This window comes from Bos indicus x Bos taurus, chromosome 5, assembly GCF_003369695.1.
Source record: "Bos indicus x Bos taurus breed Angus x Brahman F1 hybrid chromosome 5, Bos_hybrid_MaternalHap_v2.0, whole genome shotgun sequence".
In the NCBI taxonomy this organism is placed as follows: domain Eukaryota; kingdom Metazoa; phylum Chordata; class Mammalia; order Artiodactyla; family Bovidae; genus Bos; species Bos indicus x Bos taurus.
The window spans coordinates 61845220-61868680 of NC_040080.1; the positions used below are offsets into that span (position 1 = coordinate 61845220).

At 36.6% G+C, this 23461-nt stretch overlaps 3 protein-coding genes across 3 annotated transcripts; all 3 read left to right on the plus strand.

The window, feature by feature from the left end:
* The first annotated feature begins 2938 nt into the window (after positions 1-2938).
* Positions 2939-3874, plus strand: LOC113893708 (olfactory receptor 6C68-like). The gene has a single exon (XM_027543583.1). It carries the CDS (start codon positions 2939-2941, stop codon positions 3872-3874), a length of 936 nt encoding a protein of 311 aa, XP_027399384.1.
* Positions 3875-17612: 13738 nt separating this feature from the next.
* On the plus strand, positions 17613-18515 carry LOC113893710 (olfactory receptor 6C2-like). The gene has a single exon (XM_027543584.1). The coding sequence runs from the start codon at positions 17613-17615 to the stop codon at positions 18513-18515; it is 903 nt and encodes a 300-aa protein (XP_027399385.1).
* Positions 18516-21843: 3328 nt separating this feature from the next.
* LOC113893711 (olfactory receptor 6C2-like) lies at positions 21844-22779 on the plus strand. The gene has a single exon (XM_027543585.1). It carries the CDS (start codon positions 21844-21846, stop codon positions 22777-22779), a length of 936 nt encoding a protein of 311 aa, XP_027399386.1.
* The last annotated feature ends 682 nt before the right edge of the window (positions 22780-23461 follow it).

Sequence of the window (23461 nt, forward strand, 5' to 3'; positions counted from 1 at the left end):
AGCTGAAACTCCAATCTTTGGCCACCTGATGCAAAGAACAGACTCATCATAAAAACACCCTGATGCTAGGAAAGATTGGAGGCAGGAGGAGAAGGGAACAACAGAGGATGAGATGGTTGGATGGCATCATGACTCAATGAACATGAGTTTGAGTAAACTTCAGGAGTTGGTGACGGACAGGGAAACCTGGTGTGCTGCAGTCCATGGGGTCGCAAAGAGTCAGACATGACTGAGCAACTAAACAGAACTGGACTTCTCCACGCCAGGCATCAGTGTCCATTACCAACTACTGGACCTTACTCAAACTCATGTCCATCAAGATGGTGATAATATCCAACCATTTCATCCTCTGGGGTCCCCTTCTCCTTCTGCCTTCAATCTTTTCTAGCAACAGGGTCATTTCCAGTGAGTCAGTTCTTTGTATCAGGTGGCCAAAGTATTGGAGTTTCAGCTTCAGCATCAGTCCTTCCAATAAATATTCAAGACTGATTTCCTTTAGGATTAACCGGTTGGATCTCCTTGCAGTCCAAGGAACTCTCAAGAGTCTTCTCCAACACCACAGTTCAAAAGCATCAGTTCTTCCGCACTCAGCTTTCTTTTTGGTCCAACACTCACATTCATACATAATACTGGAAAAACCTTAAATTTGATTATATGGACCTTTGTCGGCAATGTAATATCTCTGATTTTTAATATGCTGTCTAGATTGGTCAAAACCTTTCTTACAAGGAGCAAGTGTCTTTTAATTTCATGACTGCGGTCACCATCTGCATTAATTTTGAAGCCCAAGAAAATAAAGTCTATCACTGTTTCCATTGTTTCTCCATCTATTTGCCATGTAATGAGGGGACCAGAAACCATGATCTTTGTTTTTTGAATGTTGAGGTTTAAGCCAGCCTTATCACTCTCCTCTTTCACTTTCATCAAGAGGCTCTCTAGTTCCTCTTCTCTTTCTGCCATAAATGTGATGTCATCTGCATATCTGAGGTTATTGATACTTCTCTGGCAATCTTGTTTGTGGCTTGTGCTTCATCCAGCCTGGCATTTCGCATGATGTACACTGCATATAAGTTAAATAAGCAGTGCAACAATATACAGCCTTGATACACTCTTTCCCAATATGGAACCAGTCTGTCATTCCATGTCTGGTTCTAACTGTTGCTTCTTGACCTGCATACAGACTTCTCAGGAGGCAGGTAAGGTAGTCTAGTATTCCCATCTCTTGAAGAATTTTCTCCAGTTTGTCATGATCTAAACAGTCAAAGGCTTTGGCATAATCAATAAAGCAGAAATAGATGTTTTTTTTTCTGGAACTCTCTTGCTTTTTATATGACCTAACGGATGTTGGCAATTTGATATCTGGTTCCTCTGCCTTTTCTAAATACAGCTTGAACATCTGGAATCTCATGGTTCACATACTGCTGAAGCCTGGCTTGGAAAATTTGGAGCTTTACTTTGTTAGCATGTGAGATGAGAGCAATTGTGCAGTAGTTTAAGCATTCTTTGACATTGCTTTTCTTTGGGATTGGAATGAAAACTGAACTTTTTCCAGTGCTGTGGCCACTGCTGAGTTTTCCAAATTTGCTGTCATATTGAGTGCAGCACTTTCACAGCATCATCATTTAGGATTTTAAATAGCTCAACTGGAATTCCATCACCTCCACTAGCTTTGTTCATAGTGATGTTTCATAAGGCATTTAGTATTATGATTATATTTAATTATATGAATATTTGACTTAGATTGAAGTAAGTCCCAGGAAGATACATGATGGAGTGCTTTATAATATCTATTGAGGTTCAAATCTAGACAATAAGTGTCTGAGAAAAAATGCAACAGGAAAAAGTAAAGGCAAAAATGTGGACTTGAAAGAAATGAAAATGGAGTAAAGAGAGTTTCTTGGTGAGGATATTCATTAACTTTTGTATTGACTTTTTAACCATAATAGAGCATGTAAATGTGCTTCAATCTGAGTGTTAAATGAAAGCATCAAAGTACACCTTTTACATCCTTCAGCAGTTCATTCATTGCACTCAGCATTACCTCACAATGTGATGAACCATGTAACAAAATAGGCAGATTGTACTACACAGTGTTATCCAATGAGAAGATTCAAGATACAGGTAGTTTATCTTACATTTTAAACTTAAGATTACAAATGCAAATGCTTTAGAATAAAGATATGTTTTGCCATTATAATGAATTCTCAATCTTTAGAAAGCAAAATTTATGTTTTAGATAAAACTGAAAGTTTAAAATCCCAGGTGGCACAGTGGTAAAGAACCTGCCTGCCAAGGCAGGAGACACAGAGATGGAGGTTCAATCCCTGGGCCAGGAATATATACTTGAGGAGGAAATGGAAAGGCATTCCAGTATTCTTGCCTGGAAAATTCCATGGACAGAGAATCCTGGTGGGCTACAGTCCATAGGGTCACAAAGAATCAGACACAACTGAGTGAGCACACAAAATTTTATTTTAGGATTTTAACATTTCCCAAATTATAAAGCAAAGGAATGAAATTGAAGTTAATATTTTTTTAATTTATCTTATGAGTTAAAGGAAACATTTCACCATATAAAAATATCTATAATATACAAAATGAAAAATTAATGTAATTAATATACCACCCAGGCTAAAAGTTAAATGCTTAATTAATTATAAATTAATTTGAGAGTTTACTAAAAGAAAAGTTAGGCTGTAAATCAGCAATTAAAACATATTTAAAAGCTTCATTTGATCATTAGGTACAAGTAGATGGGGAAATTCAGCTCACGTAAAACAAGAAATGTATTCCTTAGATCAATAAGTAAAGCCCATGGATGTTGGATGAGTCAAATAAGCAAGAGAGTTCTCATCATTGGTTGTTTTCATCATTGAATTCTGCAGTTCAAATCTCTCTGACATTTACAGGTAGGTTTGGCAAAATCCAGGAGTCAATAATGAGAAATCACACCACAGTGACAGTATTCATCCTTCTGGGACTGACAGATGATCCTCAGTTGCAGATTTTACTCTTTATTTTTCTATTTATCACCTACATTTTGAGTATAACTGGAAATCTGACCATCATTACCCTAACCCTGATGGATCCCCACCTTAAAACACCCATGTATTTTTTTCTCCAAAATTTCTCTTTCTTAGAAATCTTGTTTACAACCACCTGTATTCCAAGATTCCTCTACAATCTATCAACTGGGGATAGAGTTATTACCTATAAGGCATGTTTCATACAACTATTTTTAACCGATCTCTTTGGGGTAACTGAATTTTTCCTCTTGGCAACCATGTCATATGATCGTTACGTGGCCATCTGCAAACCCTTGCATTATATGACAATCATGAGCAACAAACTGTGCAAAACAATGGTCATCTGCTGCTGGATGGCAGCACTTATGACTATCCTCCCACCACTCAGCTTAGATTTTCATCTGGAATTCTGTGATTCAAACATCATTGACCATTTTGCCTGTGATGTGTCACCTCTCCTGAAGATCTCATGCTCAGACACATGGTTAATTGAGCAGATGGTTATAGCCTGTTCCGTACTCATCTTCATCATCACTCTTCTTTGTGTAGTTCTCTCCTACATTTACATCATAAGGACAATTCTAAAATTCCCTTCTCTTCAACAAAGAAAAAAAGCTTTTTCTACATGTTCTTCCCACATGATTGTACTTTCCATCTCTTATGGCAGTTGCATCTTCATCTATATCAAACCCTCTGCAAAAGAAGAGGTAAATATTAACAAAGGTGTATCACTGCTTATTTCTTCCATATCACCAATGTTGAATCCTTTTATATATACTCTGAGGAATAAGCAAGTTAAACAAGCCTTTGATGGCTCACTCAAAAAAATTGCATTTCTCTTAAGATAGTAAAAAGTATCTGTCAATAGGCCAGCTCAAAAAGTGCATATCTATCTCATTTTCACAAATTTAAGATAGAACTTCATATTTTTTTTAGCTTGTAGACCAATCAGGTTGACTTCAGAGCCACTTAATCATTAATTTTCCCTTCCATTCATATACTGAAGAACTAATTATTGAACACTGCTCTATGAAGAACAAAATATATCACTTTTAATTCTTTAACCGACCTACCATGTTTAAGTCATTCCTTTTGCTTCTTTAAAATTATATTCCCAGGTATTTTATGTTATTGGCATAGAGAAGTCTTTCCTGTTTTAGAATTATAATTGATATACTCTATTTATTTCCTTCAAATGCACAGTGACTCCATATTTTTATACATGATAAAATCATCACCACAATATGTCTAGTTATTGTCAGTCTGTTGAGCTTCCACATGTTAACATATCAATAAGAGATGATTATTGGCAATGTTAAACCAATATTTTTAACATCTTAGATGAAATATAAAAGTTACTTGAAAGATAAATATTACAAACCTAACTCAAAAATAAATAGAGAATCTTTCTTTTATTACCTTTCTTTCTGTTTCAGAAATTAAATTAATATTTAAAAATCTTTTCACAAAGAAAACTCCAAAATCATGTTGAGTCAAAATCATGTGGATGAATACTATCAAAAGACAAATAACACATTCTATGCAAATTGTTACAGAACACACAAAAGATAACACTTTTCAATCTTTATGAAATCCATATAAACTTGATACAAATACCAGGCCAAGAAATTACAAGAATAAAATTGTAGATCAACACTCCTTATGATGACACATGCAAATATCTTTAACAATTTGTTATCAAACCTCAGTGATAATTGTTGTTGTTTTTGTTCAGTCACTCAGTTGTGTCCAGCTCTGTGACCCCACGGACTGTACCATGCTAGGCTTCCCTGTCCTTCACCATCTCCTGGAGTTGACTCAAGCCCATGTCCATTGAGTCATTGATGCCATTCAACCACCTCATCCTCCATAGCCCCCTTCTCTTCCTGCCTTCAATCCTTCCCAGCATCAGGGCCTTTTCAAATGAGTCAACTCTTTGCATCAGGTGGCCAAAGTGTTTGAGCTTCAGCTTCAGCATCAATACTTCCAGTGAATTTTCAGGGTTTATTTCCTTTAGGACTGACTGGTTTGACTTCCATGCAGTCCAAGGGACTCTCAAGAGTCTTCTCCAGAACCACAGTTCAAGAGCATCAATTCTTCAACTTTCTTTATGATGCAACTCTCATGTCACATAACTACTAGAAAAACCATAGCTTTGACTATCCAGATATTTGTTGACAAAGTGATGTCTCTGCTTTTTAGCACACTGTCTAGATTTGTCATACCTTTTCTTCCAAGAGCAAGCATCTTTGCATTTCGTGGCTATAGATTTTAATTTCATGGCACAGTGATTTTGGAGCCCAAGAAAATGAATCTGTCACCGTTTCCACTGTTTCCCCATCTATATGCACGAAGTGATGGGACCAGATGCCATGCTTTTAGTTTTTTGAATGGTGAGTTTAAGCCAGCACTATAGTTACCAGATAAATTATAATTACCAGGTAAATGACAATTACCAAATAAAAATGACAAGAAAACTTAGTAGACACTTCATAAAGGAATCACATGAATAGTCAATCAGATCAGATCAGATCAGTCGCTCGGTCGTGTCCAACTCTTTGCAACCCCATGAATCGCAGCATGCCGGGCCTCCCTGTCCATCACCAACTCCCAGAGTTCACTGAGACTCACATCCATCGAGTCAGTGATGCCATCCAGCCATCTCATCCTCTGCCGTCCCCTTCTCCTCCTGCCTCCAATCCCTCCCAGCATCAGAGTCTTCCAGTGAGTCAACTCTTCACATGAGGTGGCCAAAGTACTGGAGTTTTAGCTTTAGCATCATTCCTTCCAAAGAAATCCCAGGGCTGATCTCCTTCAGAATGGACTGGTTGGATCTCCTTGCAGTCCAAGGGACTCTCAAGAGTCTTCTCCAACATCACAGTTCAAAAGCATCCATTCTTCGGCGCTCAGCCTTCTTCACAGTCCAACTCTCACATCCATACATGACCGCAGGAAAAACCATAGCCTTGACTAGACAAACCTTTGTTGGCAAAGTAATGTCTCTGCTTTTCAACATGCTATCTAGGTTGGTCATAACTTTCCTTCCAAGGAGTAGGCGTCTTTTATTTTTTTATTTTTTTTTAACTTTTATTTTATTTTATTTTTCTAATTTTATTTTATTTTTAAACTTTACATAATTGTATTAGTTTTGCCAAATATCAAAATGAATCCGCCACAGGTATACATGTGTTCCCCATCCCGAACCCTCCTCCCTCCTCCCTCCCCATACCATCCCTCTGGGCCGTCCCAGTGCACCAGCCCCAAGCATCCAGCATCGTGCATCGAACCTGGACTGGCAACTCGTTTCCTACATGATATTTTACATGTTTCAATGCCATTCTCCCAAATCTTCCCACCCTCTCCCTCTCCCACAGAGTCCATAAGACTGTTCTATACATCAGTGTCTCTTTTGCTGTCTCGTATACAGAGTTATTGTTACCATCTTTCTAAATTCCATATATATGCGTTAGTATACTGTATTTATGTTTTTCCTTCTGGCTTACTTCACTCTGTATAATAGGCTCCAGTTTCAACTGGAACTATCATTCAGTGCTGGTGGGCATATGTGAAGTGAAACAACTGCTTGGGAAAACGTTCTGGCAAGTTCTTAAAAAGTTAAACATAGTCACCGTATGTCTCAGCTATTACTCTCCTATTTACCTAAGAAAAATGGCAATCAACATCCCCCAAAATGATATACATGATTTTTTGTAGCCATTTAACTCATAGAGCTCAGAGTTGCAAATATGTCAAACACTTGTTTAAAAATAAACACAGAAACATATTTTAGTTTATTCATACAATTAAAAAAGGGGGGTTCAGGATGGGGAATGTGTGCACACTCGTGGTGGACTCATGTTGATGTATGGCAAAACCAGTACAGTATTGTAAAGTAATTAGCCTTCAATTAAAATAAATAAATTTATATTAAAAAAAATAAATAAATAAAAATAGTTAAAAAAAAAAACACTCAACTGTGCAAAGGTATAAACTGCTAAGACAAATAAAATAGAAAATTTCAGAAAGATTATGCTGAGTGAAAGTTATCAGACACAAAACAGTACATGCTGTGTTCCCTAAATTTAACACTCCAGAAAGGGAAAAACAAACCAGTAGTGAAAAAAGCAGGTCAATTATTAAATGAGATCAAAGTGAGCTATATACTGATGAGGGAATGCTTTGGGGATTTGGGAGATATTATATATCTTGTGGTGTGGTAATTACTTGGATGGCTATATTTTTCAAAATTTCTCAAAATTCACAGTTAAAATGGATGCATTTCATTGTATATAATTTATATCTAAATAAAACTGATTTGAAAAGCAAAGAAAATGAGCAAAATATCTAAAACATGTACCTCACATAAATAGATATTTTGGGACTTCCCTGGTGGTCCAGTGATTAAGACTCTGTGATTTAATTGCTGAGGGCCCAGAGTTCAATCCCTAGTCAGGGAACTAAGATCCTGCATGCCTCATGCATGGTCTGGCCAAATAAATATATATTTTGGAAGTAAGTATATGAAAATAACATGACTACAAACACACATGTAGGTACCCACAAAGAGTCCAAATGAGATGGCGAAAAACTGGAATTCTTATACACTCTCCACAGGAATGTAATTGGTACATGCACTTTGTAAAATACACTGCATCATCAGCAATTAAAATCTTAGGTATATTATCACAAATAACATATTTATACATTAAAAAAAAAAAACTGTATACAAGAGACTCTTATCAGTGCTATGGGAAACAGGAAGACCTGGTGATGTGCCCTCATTGTAATGTGTTATATACCAAACTTTTAAAAAGTAAAACAGAATTTTCCAGAAAAAAATCAAAGTGAATTTATCACCAGTATATCAAACCTAAAATAAAAAATAATAAAATGTTCTTTATAGCTAAGAAACATAATGAGGCATATTCTTGAAGATGCCTTAAGTAACAAAGAATATATATTAATATAAGGAGGAAATTAGAAGGTTGAATATGCAGTGTCTGAAACAGTGAAAACAGCTTACAGGATTTAAATATATAGAGAATTTTTTTTAGAAAAACAAATATTTCTGAAAATTAATATTTTCTGGCATAACTGTTAAAAAGATTGAGGGTTTTTAGTAAATTTGTTTTAGCTTAGAATGAAGAATAAATAGAGTGGTATAACAAATTCCCTGCTTTATTATTACTTCAGAATCTTTAAAAGTAGTCAAGTTAGACTCATATTTTTAAAATTCTGAAGGAATCCAATATAGAGGATACTGCATCAGGTTTTCAGTTCAGTTAAGTCACTCAGTCATGTCCGACTCTTTGCAACCCCATGGACTGCAGCATGCCAGGGCTCCCTATCCATTACCAACTCCTGGAGTTTACCCAAACTCATCATGCCCATTGAGTTGGTGACGCCATCCAACCATTTTATCCTCTATCATACCCTTCTCCTCCTGCCCTCAATCTTTCCCAGCATCAGGATCTTTTCAAATGAGTCAGCTCTTTGCATCAGGTGGCCAAAGTACTGGAGTGTCAGCTTTAGCATCATTCCTTCCAAAGAAATCCCAGGGCTGATCTCCTTCAGAATGGACTGGTTGGATCCCCTTGCAGTCCAAGGGACTCTCCAGAGTCTTCTCCAACACCACAGTTCAAAAGCATCAATTCTTAGGCACTCAGCTTTCTTTATAGTCCAATTCTCACATCAATACATGACTACTGGAGAAACCATAGCCTTGAGTAGACGGACCTTTGTTGGCAAAGTAATGTCTCTGCTTTTCAATATGCTGTCTAGGTTGGTCATAACATTCCTTCCAAGGAGTGAGTATCTTTTAATTTCATGGCTGCAGTCTCCATCTGCAGTGATTTTGGAGCCCCCCCCCCAAAATAAATTCAGCCACTGTTTCCACTGTTTTCCCATTTATTTGCCATGAAGTGTTTGGACCGGATGGCATGATCTTAGTTTTTTGAATGTTAAGCTTTAGATTTTGGGGAAAAAAAAAAAAATCCAAATTCTACACAAACATTAACTATCCTTACTTGAAAATAAAGTTCTGATGGATTGTCCTCTACCTTGACTGTGGTGATGGTTTCACTGATGCAGCATAAGTACAAACTCATCAAATTGTATACATTAAACACGTACATTATTGTATATCAACCACATCTTCCAATAACAGATGCTGACAAAATTATAAACTGGGGAGGAAGAATTTGTAATCATCTTTATACTTTTAACACATTTAGGATTAGAGAAATTAGAACTTCCCTAGAAATGCAGATGGAAAACAATTTGCCTGCAATGCAGCAGACCAGGATTCAATCCCTGGACCTAGAAGATCCCCTGGAAGAGGGCATGGCAACCCATCCAGTATTCTTGCCTGGAGAGTCCTATGGGCAGAGGAGCCTGGTGGGCTACAGTCAACGGGGTTCAAAGACTCATACATGACTTAGTAACTAACACTTTAACACTAGAGAAGTTTGTTTCACAAAATAGCATGTTCGGACTACAATCTAAGAACTCTGTACCTATACAGTGTAAGAACCTATACGCTGTTAGAGTTTTTAAACATCGAAATTTGACTTATCTTTAAGTTATGGTCTTTTATTACTAGTGTATCTATACTGTAATTTGATCTTTGCTGTTGTTCAGTCAGTCAGTCATGTCCAACTGTTTGCAACACCATGGACTGCAGCATGTCAGGCTTTCCTGTCCTTCACTATTTCTCGGAGTTTGCTCAAACTCATGTCCATTGTGTTGGTGACGCTGTTGAACCATCTCATACTCTGTTGTCCCCTTCTCCTCCTACCTTCAATCTTTCCCATCATCAAGGTCATTTCCAATGAATCAGCTCTTTGCATCAGGTGGCCAAAGTACTGGAACCTAAGCTTCAGTATCACTTCTTCCAATAAATATTCAGGTTTGATTTCCTTTAGGATTGACTGGCAGAGAAGGCAATGGCACCCCACTCCAGTACTCTTGCCTGGAAAATCCTATGGATGGAGGAGCCTGGTAGGCTGCAGTGCATGGGGTTGCTAAGAGTCGGACACAACTGAGCGACTTCACTTTGACTTTTCACTTTCCTGCATTGGAGAAGGAAATGGCAACGCACTCCAGTGTTCTTGCCTGGAGAATCCCAGGGACAGGGGAGCCTGGTGGGCTGCCGTCTATGGGGTCGCACAGAGTCGGACACGACTGAAGCGACTTAGCAGCAGCAGCAACAGGATTGACTGGCTTGATCTTGCAGTCCAAGGGACTCTTCAGAGTTTTCTCTAGCACCACAGTTCAAAGGCATCAATTCTTTGGCACTCAGCCTTTTTTATTTTCCAGTTCTCACATCCGTACACAACTACTGGAAAAACAATAGCTTTGACTATACAGACCTTTGTCGGCAAAGTGATGATCTTACTTGATCTTAGATGACTTGCATTAGATAACATATCTAAACATGGTATTGGAAAATATTAGGAAGTACTAATAAAGTTTTAACTACAGGTTTAGAGTAACCTTGGTAATTTATTTAGTAACCTGATTTTGACTAAATTCTAAGATGTTTACCATAAGCCCAGAAAAATATTCAAAAGAACTGACAATGAGAAAATAAAACTGGAAAGATAGAATTTGTTCTATTTTAAAAAGAACTGATTTTCTCACTTGCGGGATATAATGATAGGTGTTGTTAACCAAAGGCTTAAGAGTAAGTGGATCTGATTAAGAGAAGATACTAGGATAGGAATGTGGCAAATATTAGGAAGAAATACATAGTCCCTACTCATTATATTTTTTCCAAATGAATGTTTATTCTATTATGAAATAATTTTCCTAGAGTTAAAAAAATATGAGGCATACAATTATTTAATAAACACATGCAAAATATTTTCTTCTATTTTAAATAGTAGGACAAGTAAGATGGTAAGTCTGCTGTTCCAGAGGAGAAATCAAGGAATAAATATATAATCAAAAGACTACTGCTCAATATATATTAGAAACTGAAAATACCTAATATATATTGGACTGGTTAACATCATATGATAAAATTGTAACCTTTAGGGTATCATTAGTTAATATGCCACTTCACAGAGTCTGGAATATATAGTACAGTCAAATACCTACATATTTTACTGTATATTAAATAATTTTTGGATGAACCTATTTACAATCAGATTGCAAAGACAGGCAATCACTTTCATTCTTTATTTCTAAGATTTGGACATTTTTCTCAGTCTTTTAGTTCTGCCAACCCCTGACTTGCCTCCTACCTATTGGCATAATGGGTGGATTTTGAACAAGGATATGCTGTATTAGATCCATCCTATTCCATTTCCTGTCATGTACTGTCTGTCTACAGACAGATTTCATACTCTTTGAAGTCATTTAGCAAAAGGATCTATCCCAGGTGATGGGGCAGATGTGGATTTCTAGCACTGCCTACCTAGAGATATAACTCAAGATTTTTTTACGGGATATTCAAAGCTAAGTTTTCAATACCTCTATATAAAACTGGTATTTTCATCTCCATTTACTTACCTTCATTCTAGTTGATTCAGAACTCAAGCAAAAAAATAAGGATGGAATTCCTTCAGAACCCATAATCCCAACAATGTGAAAGACAGACCCAGACACTTTTGTATTATGTAAGTAATATTACAAATTGGAAGCCAAATTTGACAATACACTTCAAAATTCTAAAATGTAAGGCCTTTGCCTCAGAAATTCCTTTTCTGATAAAATAAACTAAGGAAATAAAAGACATTTATATAGAACATAATATGTACTTTTATAATAGCTAAATATGAGAAGCTTTATTAAATAACGATTTATCCATAAGAGGTACAATACAGAAAAATTATAATAAAAATATATATTTTGCATGTAAATATTTACAGTTTTTGGCTTAGAAATTGACCATAAGTATACAACTTTCATATATATATATACATATATATATAATGTACTTGTGTAAATATTTTTCCATTGAAAACATAGACATAAAGCCACTTTGTTGTGTTTTCTTAATACTTTGTTGTCTATGGGTTGAAGAGTATCCAGAAATATGTTTACATCAGGACATTATTATTTTACTCTTGGAATGTGTCTAATAAAATGGCAGCATCCTATTTTCTCCAAGGACCTGATTCCCACTGCTGCCTCTGTCAGGTATTTCGCCAAAATTCAGTGCACATTAGATTCATTAGTCATATTTCAGTTTAAGTCAGGAATGACTCTCTATTTATCCAAACAGCGAGTTCCTGAACATACATCAGAGTCTGAGACAATAAAACATTCATTTTATTCACTGTGTAAAAATCTATCCTTGCTGAGAGACATCAGCAATTACCATTTTCAAAATCTTCTACGAATAAAGTTATATTTCTCACATATTTTAAATAAATGATTTTGTTACTTCAACTTTAAGACACAAGACTTTTATTCGAAGGTCTAAATGGAATAGAACCTTAATGAGAGTCAGTTGGCAACTCAGAGAGCACTATCCACTTCAAAAACTGCCTGTGAATATGTATGTCCTCAAGAGAGGGGCATTTGTGCATGTGTTTGAGACCATTTATACTTTCAATTTCATCTTGGAGATGATTATGATTACACAGCTAATTAAAGTCATGACTACCTTCCACTGGAGTAAGTTCTTTGGTAATTTAAGTTTTTTTCTTCATTCACCATTCTAGTCCCTTGGTGTCTGCAAACTATCAGACTTATCTATTTAAAACTCAGAGACGGCAATACATTAATCTGGATATTTAAAAAAAAAAAAAAAAAACAGTATTTCTAACAGATTTTCACTTTCAGTTCAGTTCAGTACAGTCGCTCAGTCATGGCCGACTCTTTGCGACCCCATGAATCGCAGCATGCCAGGCCTCCCTGTCCATCACCAACTCCCGGAGTTCACTCAGATTCACGTTCATCGAGTCAGTGATGCCATCCAGCCATCTCATCCTCTGTCGTCCCCTTCTCCTCCTACCCCCAATCCCTCCCAGCATCAGAGTCTTCTCCAATGAGTCAACTCTTCGCATGAGGTGGCCAAAGTACTAGAGTTTCAGCTTTAGCATCATTCCTTCCAAAGAAATCCCAGGGCTGATCTCCTTCAGAATGGACTGGTTGGATCTCCTTGCAGTCCAAGGAACTCTCAAGAGTCTTCTCCAACACCACAGTTCAAAAGCATCAATTCTTCAGCCCTCAGCCTTCTTCACAGTCCAACACTCACATACATACATGACCACAGGAAAAACCATAGTCTTGACTAGATGGACCTTTGTTGGCAAAGTATTGTCTCTGCTTTACAATATGCTATCTAGGTTGGTCATAACTTTTCTTCCAAGGAGTAAGCATCTTTTAATTTCATGGCTACAGTCACCATCTGCAGTGATTTTGGAGCCCAAATAATTAAAGTCTGACACTGTTTCCACTGTTTCCCCATCTATTTCCCATGAAGTGGTGGGACCGGATGCCATGATATTCATTTTCTGAATGTTGAGTTTTTAACCAACTTTTTCACTCTCCTCTTTCACCTTCATCAAGAGGCTTTTTAGTTCCTTTTCACTTTCTGCCATAAGGGTGGTATCATCTGCATATCTGACGTTATTGATATTTCTCCTGGCAACCTTGATTCCAGCTTGTGCTTCTTCCGGCCCAGCATTTCTCATGATGTACTCTACATAGAAGTTAAATAAACAGGGTGACAATATACAGCCTTGACGTACAACTTTTCCTATTTGGAACCAGTCTGTTGTTCATGTCCAGTTCTAATCGTTGCTTCCTGACCTGCATACAGATTTTAGCTTTAGGAATATTAAATTTGAAAGGATTTCACTCATTGGAAATATTCATTGCATATATCATTATAGATGGGTCAGTTATCTGCTCACTCTTTTGCTTCTCAGTAGCTACAGTAGAACCAGACATATCATAGGTTCTCAATATGTTTTGAAAGAATTCATGGGTACTCACTAGAACAGTAGAAACAAAGAAAAGTGACCTTCTTATGATATCACTCTTATGAATCAATACAGATTTATACCAACATGTACCTATAATACACTTAGAGTGCCAAATTTCCAACAATATTGCCATCAGTGATCAACTTATAGTGAGCTAATGATAAATACAAATATTTTTGAAATATACCAAACAGAAAATACACCTGAACAAAAGTGGTTTACCAGAACATTCACTTAACATCTGGGATCACAGAAGGTAAGAATCAGTGACTAGGAAGGGAGGACAGTTTGGGGATCTGGAACTACGGTCTGAGTGAGGATGCCACAGTGAAACACTGAGAGCTTCAGAATTTTCTCAGCTTAGTTCAGAGGGCCAATTCCTTTATCACACTATCCAACAGGGTACCTAATTATGAGCTAGTTATTTCTCTGTTTGATTCTAGATTCGTGCCCCTGTTCTATAGAGATGACTATTAATCATAAGTAATTTATTATCTATCTATCATAGTGTGATGCTGATGTTTCTTACTGTCTTCATAGAAATGACACGCCTTGCTTCACCAGAACTTAGGAGAACACATCTGTAGGTTTCTTGTGGGGTAGATTGTAAACCAATACAATATTGTAAAGTAATTAGCCTACAATTAAAATTTAAAAAATAATAAAAAAATAAGCGTTTCTAACCAAAAAAAAAAAAAAAGTGAAACGATTCATATAACAGACAAGTTAATTTTCAATTGAAAATTCTTTACTCCTTGGAATGGATGAAAAATAAATGACATATGAATCAGTTCTAATGAGGTGGATGAAACTGGAGCCTATTATACAGAGTGAAGTAAGCCAGAAAGAAAAACATCAATACAGTATACTAATACATATATATATGGAATTTAGAAAGATGGTAACAATAACCCTGTATACAAGACAGCAAAAGAGACACTGATGTACAGAACAGTCTTTTGGACTCCGTGGGAGAGGGAGAGGATGGGATGATTTGGGAGAATGGCATTGAAACATGTATAATATCATATATGAAATGAGTCACCAGTCCAGGTTCGATGCATGATACTAGATGCTTGGGGCTGGTGCACTGGGATGACCCAGAGGGATGGTATGGGGAGGGAGGAGGGTTCAGGATGGGGAACACATGTATACCTGTGGTGGATTCATTTTGATATATGGCAAAACCAATACAATATTGTAAATTTAAAAGATAAAATAAAATTTAAAAAAAAAGAAAAAGAAATGACATAAATTCTTTACTTACAAAAGAAACTACTACCCAAGTAATAACAGCTGAGTAAGAAATGTAGAATACCTATTGCCTCATGTCCACAATTGCAGGTCTGAACTCTGCCCTCAATATTTCTCCACACAACACTGAACAGATTATCTACCAGTTTTATACAGAACACAAGAAAGGAACACAATGACTGTAAGGATTCCCAGGTGGCGCTACTGGTAAAGAACACATCTGCCAATACAGGAGAAGTAAGAGATGTAAGTTTCATCCCTGGGTTGGGAAGAACCCCTGGAGGAGGGCAAGGCAACCTACTTTAGTATTCTTGCCTGGAAAATCCGTTAGACAGATGAGCCTGGTGGGCTATACTCCATTGGGTCACAAAGAGTCAGACACGACTGAAGTGACGCAGCAGGCATATAGACATGAAGGAAAAAGAAAAAGAGGAAGAGGAGAAAGAAAATGAAGGAGAAAAATAAGGAGGGGTAGTGGCTTTCACTCACCATCTACTGGGCACTCTGCATGGATTATCTCAATCAATATGCACAATTATTACATGAACTAAATATCATTGGGGACACTGAGGATAAAAAGGAAAGGGCATATAAGAACATTGCGTCTTACTTGAGATTGTGCAGAAATCCCAGGAAATAAACTTTTCATTATACATCACTCCACAGGAAAGTACGAGAGTCCACCATACCTGTTTAACAACCAGGGCAGTCTCAAAAGGCCAGTACAATTTTACGATTCAGTTCAGTTCAGTCGCTCAGTCGTGTCTGACTCTTTGTGACCCCATGGACTGCAGCATGCCAGGCCTCCATGACCATCACCAACTCCCAGAGTTTACCCAAACTCATGTCCAAAGAGTTGGTGATGTCATCCAACCATCTCATCCTCTGTCATACCCTTCTCCTTCTGCCCTCAATCTTTCCCATCATCAGGGTCTTTTCTAATGAGTCAGCTCTTCCATCAGGTGGCCAAAATGGAGTTTCAGCTTCAACATCTGTCCTTCCAATGAACATTCAGGACTGATATCCTTTAGGAAGGACTGGTTGGACCTCCTTGCAGTCCAAGGGACTCTCAAGAGTTTTCTCCAACACCACAGTTCAAAAGCATCAATTCTTCGGCACTCAGCCTCCTTCACAGTCCAACTCTCACATCCATACATGACTACTAGAAAAACCATAGCTTTGACTAGACAGAGCTTTGTTGGCAAAGTAATGTCTCTGCTTTTTAATATGCTGTCTATTTTGGTCATAACTTTTCTTCAAAGGAGTATGCGTCTTTTAATTTCATGGCTGCAGTCACCATCTGCAGTGATTTTGGAGTCCCCCAAAATAAATTTAGCCACTGTTTCCACTGTTTCCCCATCTATTTCCCATGAAGTGATGGCACAGGATGTTGTCTGAATGTTGAGCTTTAAGCCAACTTTTTTATTCTCCTCTTTCACTTTCATCAAGAGGCTCTTTAGTTTTTCACTTTCTGCCATAAGTGTGGTGTCATCTGCATATTTGATGTTATTGATATTTCTCCCGGTAATCTTGATTTCAGCTTGCACTTCATCCAACCCATCATTTCTCATGATGTACTCTGCATATAAGTTAAATAAGCAGGGTGATAATATACAGCCTTGATGTACTCCATTCCCTATTTGGAACCAGTCTGTTGTTCCATGTCCAGTTATAACTGGTGCTTCCTGACCTGCATACAGATTTCTCAAAAGTCAGGTCAGGTGGTCTGGTATTCCCATCTCTTTCAGAATTTTCCAGTTTATTGTGACCCACACAGTCAAAGGCTTTGGCATAGTCAATAAAGCAGAAATAGATGTTTTTCTGGAACTCTCTTGCTTTTTTGATGATCCAGTGGATGTTGGCAATTTAATCTCTGGTTCCTCTGCCTTTTCTAAAACCAGCTTGAACATCAGGAAGTTCACAGTTCACATATTGCTGAAGCCTGTCTTGGAGAATTTTGAGCATTACTTTACTAGTGTGTGAGATGAGTGCAATTGTGCTGTAGTTTGAGCATTCTTTGGCATTTCCTTTCTTTGGGATTGGAATGAAAACTGACCTTTTCCAGTTGTGTGGCCACTGCTGAGTTTTCCAAATGTGCTGGTATATTGAGTGCAACACTTTCATAGCATCATCTTTCAGGATTTGAAATCACTCAACTGGAATTTGAAAATTTGAAATCGCTCAACTGGAATTCCATCACCTCCACTAGTTCCAGTTGAGGATACATATAAGAAACACTAAAAGAGCTGACAATTCAAGTTTTGGTCTGACTATTCATTGCATTAATTGGATTGTTTTTCTCAATAGCCATGGCCTCATAATTTCATACAGGTTTTCTTAGTTCAGTGTCACTTGACTTTGTGAGGAGCTTGAGAAGAAGTACAAGTCAGTGATGAGAAACCATAAATCATTACCTACATTCATTCTCCTGGGACTAACAGATGATCCTCCAATGCAAGTTCTGATTTTTACACTTCTATTTGCTTCCTACACATTGAATGTCACTGGGAACCTGATCATCATTATAATCACTTTAGTAGATTCTCGCCTTAAAACTGCCATGTGCTTTTTCCTCAAAAACTTCTCCTTTTTAGAAGCCTTATTCACCACTGTCTGCATTCCCAGATTCTTATACAGCTTATCAACTGAGGACAAGACTATTTCTTATAATGCTTGTTTTAGTCAGATATTTTTTATCTTCACTTTTACAGCAACAGAATTTTTTCTCCTGGCCATCATGTCCTATGATTGCTATGTGGCCATCTGCAAACCTTTACATTATGCAACCATCATGAACAGTAGAGTCTGTGGAAGACTTGTTATTTGCTGTTGGATAGCAGATTGCCTGGTCATATTTCCACTAGCTTCCCTGGGCTTAGAGCTGGAATTCTGTGACTCTAATATCATTGATCATTATGTCTGTGATGCCTTTCCTGTGCTAAAAATCTCTTGTTCAGACACATGGTTCCTAGAACAGATAGTTTTTACCATTGCTGTGTTGACTGTCATTGGAACATTTCTGTGTGTGTTTCTGTCTTATACATACATCATCGAGACTATTATAAAGTTGCCTTCGGCTCAGCAAAAAATGAAGGCCTTTTCTGCCTGCTCTTCTCACCTGATTGTGGTTTCTATCACCTATGGAAGCTGTATTTTCATCTATGTCAAACCTTCAGCAAAGGATGAAGTGACTGCCCCCATGTTAAACCCATTTATTTATAGTCCGAGGAACAAACAAGTGAAACGAGCTTTTACAGAGTTAATTGAAAGAATTTCATTGATCTCAAAGAAGTAATTTGAAACTAAGCATAAAATATCAATATAAAAAGAGCAGTGGGCCTCAAGGTCACAATCTTCCTTTATTAACTATTAAATCCTGGTGTATTGTCTGTTCATATTAACATGCTCATACCACTGTTATTATTGATTCTCGGACCTAAAGTCATCTTTTCAATGCTTGTTGAAATAAAAAACTTGTGTCATTTCAACTCTTGTTGAAAATAAACTTTATCCAAGATGACATCTCATATGAAGAAAATGTAAAGGGCCTTACTGAAACTCTAACCTTGTTCTGATCAGTAAAAGAACTATTAAATATTACATGGAAAAAATTGAATTATTGAACTGAAAAGGAAAATAGTGGAGTAATGGTATCCATTGCTTTTTTTAATGCAAACATCCAAAATGCATCTATATGATTATAATTACTCTTCTCATGCAGGAATTAATTATTTAAGATAAGAATGAGTTAGTTTGAGCAAAAAAGGAATGCATTTTAACTCTGGAAAGAAAAATATATGACTTTAGACACCTGGAAATCCACATCAGCCTTGCAAAAGAAACTTTAAAGCCCAAAGACTTGGAATTTAGATTTATTGGATTCTCTCTAAAGTGAAAAGCACAGCTTCTATGTTAATTTGTCATCCAGGTGGCCAAGACCTGGTAAAATCTGCTGACATAATAATTCAACTTAGTTCTGAAATATATAATACAATGCCAGTCCTAAATATAGTAAATTAGACCAACAGAAGCCAAAATCTCAGGAAATTAAAGTTCTAGAGATCAAGAAAATTAAGCTAGCAAAATAAAAGGAGCCTTGGTTTATAGACAAGGAATCCAATATGAAGGCATAATTGTTTCCTCAATGATTTTTTTTAACATTGCAAAAACATCAGGGTCTTTTCAAATGAGTCAGTTCTTGGCATTACATGACCAAAGTATTGAAGTTTAAGCTTCAACATCAGTCCATCCAATGAACACTCAGGACTGATCTCCTTTAGGATGGACTGGTTGGGTCTCCTTGCAGGCTAAGGGACTCTAAAGAGTCTCCTCCAATGCCACAGTTCAAAAGCATTGATTCTTCAGCACTCAGCTTTCTTTACAGTCCAAGTCTCACATCCGTACATGACTACTGGAAAAACCATAGCCTTGATGAGATGGACCTTTGTTGGCAAAGTAATGTCTCTCCTTTTTAATATGCTGTTTAGGTTGGTCATAACTTTCCTTCCAAGGAGTAAGCATCTTTTAATTTCATGGCTGCAGTCACCATCTATTAGGATATGATATACATTTTATGGATTAATTTCTGAAATATTTATTTATGAAATAAATAAACACAAGAGAAAAGCAGGGCTCTTTGATTTTCAAAATGATTTAGATAATATAAATATAAACATAAAATATTTAGAGCAGTGCATCATCTCATTTTTGTTCCCTGTGCACCAATCTCTAAACTGTTTCATCTTCTCTCCTCTGAGGATACTACTCCTGACAGCTGCATGTTGTAGGCTTTTTGCCAACATTATGACACTAAAGAGTCTATAGTGATTTTATTGAACCTGGGCCTCTAAGGACCCTTTTGTTTATTCATTATGTTATAAATATGCTAAATAAAGCAAATGCCAACTTTGTTAATGTGCAAAACTCTCTTTGCCCTAAGCAGTCAGAATATAAAGATCTCCAAAGGCTAAGAAAATTCTTAGTAATTTTCAACTCTTGGAACTGCTTTTTATTTCAGGTACAGGCAGAAAAAGAAATTATCTCCTAGGATTATAATAGCCAGAGTGATTTGTGAGGAAATTGTTTTAATTTTTGGTGATGAATAATAGAAAGACTTATGCAATACCAAACAGCAGATAAAGTGAAGTTATGAGCAAGAGAGAACAGAAAGGCACAAATTAATTTTAGCCTTAAGTACCAATGTTGCTAAACAATCACCTGAAGTTATGACTGACTAGCAAAAAGTAAGTATGATAAAGTTTTTATTTTCAGTATTCTTAGTAAGAAATGGTCATAGATTACTATGTAAGAAATACATTATATTTGTGTTTATCAAGTCAGAACTCTTAGTGTATATTTTGATATTTCTTAATGAAACAAATTATTTATTGTATGTCAGTTTTAAAATTTATTATCCTTCCAAATTTAAATTAAGGACAAATTATTTTTAAGCATTAATTGTGAAGTACAATTTGAGCTATATCAAGACAATAAGCACCTACCTTATCCTTGATCATAACATAAACAAAAATATATACACATTAACACATACAAATAAGATCATCTCTCCCATAAAAAGGTCATACAGTCTGATAATTTATCATCTATTTTGACATCCCTCTCTTTCTTTAAAAATACTGATTTATTAGAATGTTTTAAAAAATGAGAAATTAATCAGTTACATCCTAGGTCAATTGCTTTCTCAAACTCTGATTTATAACATCTAGGAAAAACTGAGTTTCATGTAATGAACTTTATTAATGATCGAAAAAGACACCATATTATTTTTTAGAACACTGATAAACTGACTGGAATGTGAAAGGCTGAGTTCAGTATCACAGTTACGTCTTAAGTGCTCATAGCTAGGAGAAGGGAAGGTAGTTAAGCTGTCAAACTGTTCACAGCATCTCAAATTTATCTGCCATTGTTGTACCTGGGTAGCCCCTCACTTGGAAAAGCTTTCAGCCTTCGAGCAAAGAATAAACCAAAACTATTTCCTTGTGTATGATAGTAGCTGTAAACTCTGGAGTTTAGTTGGAAACACTATAAATCTGGGCAAAGAGTTGAGCCTTACTCCTTGCATCATTAGCAAGGAGTATATTTACTCTATTTTTTAAGAGCACATTTAAAATGTTTGCTCTAAGACAGGAAAAAAAGTTAAATCACAGAAAATAATTCCATTCTGCAGGGGAAATTTCTTAATGGTTGATTGACAAAGGGAAATCCCAAGCCCTGGAGGCATGAATGAACCCTGAAAACAATTGAAGTTGGTATTTTTATAATTAATTAGTAAAAGTTAAAGAATAACCTTAGAAAAAAAGTCCTAGTATTACAAAGTATTTTACCACTAGCTTTCATAACTTATGGATAGACAGACTAAGCCAAAAATATTAGGAACAAAGATAAAATTATCTGATTGAAAGATGAGGCAAGAATGAAAATACAATAGCTATTAACATATATAAAATAAAATACTACTCATAGACAAGATATTCATTTCAAGACAGTCAAGTCAGTTTGCCTGTCATCTATAGCCAGTATTGAGCACTCATTTTGGCTTCATTACACTCTTTTCAAGTGTCTCTGAATTTTTCCTGATGACTGGGCAAAAGCAGAAATCCTTGATGAGAAACCACACAGTAGCAACATTCATCCTGCTGGGACTGACTGATGACCCACGAATGAAAGTTCTAGCTTTCATCTTTCTTTTTTTCACCTACATGTTGAGTGTAGCTGGGAACCTGACCATTATCTTCCTCACCCTCACAGATGGCCATCTCAGGACAGCCATGTACTTGTTTCTCCAAAATTTCTCTTTCTTGGAAATCTCATTCACAACTGCCTGTATTCCCAGATTTCTGTACAATATATCAACTGGTAACAAGGCCATTACCTACACTGCTTGCACTATTCAAGTATTTTTTACTTACCTTTTTGGGATAACGGAATTTTTTCTTCTGGCCACTATGTCCTTTGACCGCTATGTGGCCATCTGCAAACCCCTGCATTATGTAACCATCATGAATAACAGAGTCTGCCACAGGCTTATTATCAGCTGTTGGATGGCTGGTTTGTTAATCATCATTCCCCCACTTAGCCTGGGCCTCAATCTGGAATTCTGTGACTCTAATGTCATTGATCATTTTTTCTGTGATGCCGCTCCCCTTCTAAAGATATCATGCTCAGACACATGGTTCATAGAGAGAATTATTCTAGTGTGTGCTGTCTTGACTTTCATCATGACCCTTGTGTGTGTTATTCTGTCCTACATGTATATCATCATGACAATTCTAAGATTATCTTCTTCTCAGCAAAGGAAAAAAGCCTTTTCAACCTGTTCTTCCCACATAGTTGTAGTTTCCATCAGTTATGGCAGCTGCATCTTCATCTATATCAAACCTTCAGCCAAGAAAGACATGGCTCTTAATAAAGGAGTCTCTCTTCTCATTTCTTCTATTTCACCAATGTTGAACCCATTTATTTATACTCTAAGAAATAAGCAAGTAAAGGAAGCTTTGCAGAACTTCATCAAAAAGATTGAATTCTTCTTAAAGAAGTAAGAAAAAAAAGTAGTTGACGGGTCATAATGAAAGAATAAATATTTTCTCAACTTTACTAGTAACATTTTAATCATAATCAAGCCTTCCCTTAATCCAAGTCTATGCCCCAACCACCAATGCTTAAGAAGCTAAGTTGACTGATTTTATGAAGACCTACAAGATCTTCTAGAACTAACAGCAACAACAACAAAAACATGTCTTTTTCATCATAGGGGATTAGAATGCAAAAGTACAAAGTCAAGAGATACCTGCCTTGGAGGACAAAATTTCCTATGACAAAGGCTAACAGAGTTTCATAGAGAGAACACATTGGTTAGCACACACCCTCTTCCAACAACACAAGAGATGATTCTACACATGGATGTCACAAAATCATCAAAACTTAAATCAGATTGATTATATTCTTTGCAACTGAAGATTGAAAAGCTCTATACAGTCAGAAAAACAGACATGGAGCTGACTATGGCTCAGATCATCAGCTCCTTATTGCAAAATACAGGCTTACATTGAAGAAAATAGGGGAAACCACTAGATCATTCAAGTTTGACCTAAATCAAATCCCTTATGACTGTACAGTGGAGGTGATGAATAGATTCAGGGGATTAGATCTGGTACACAAAATGCTTGAAGAACTACGGATAGAGGTTCATAACATTGTACAGGAGGTGGTGATCAAAACTAT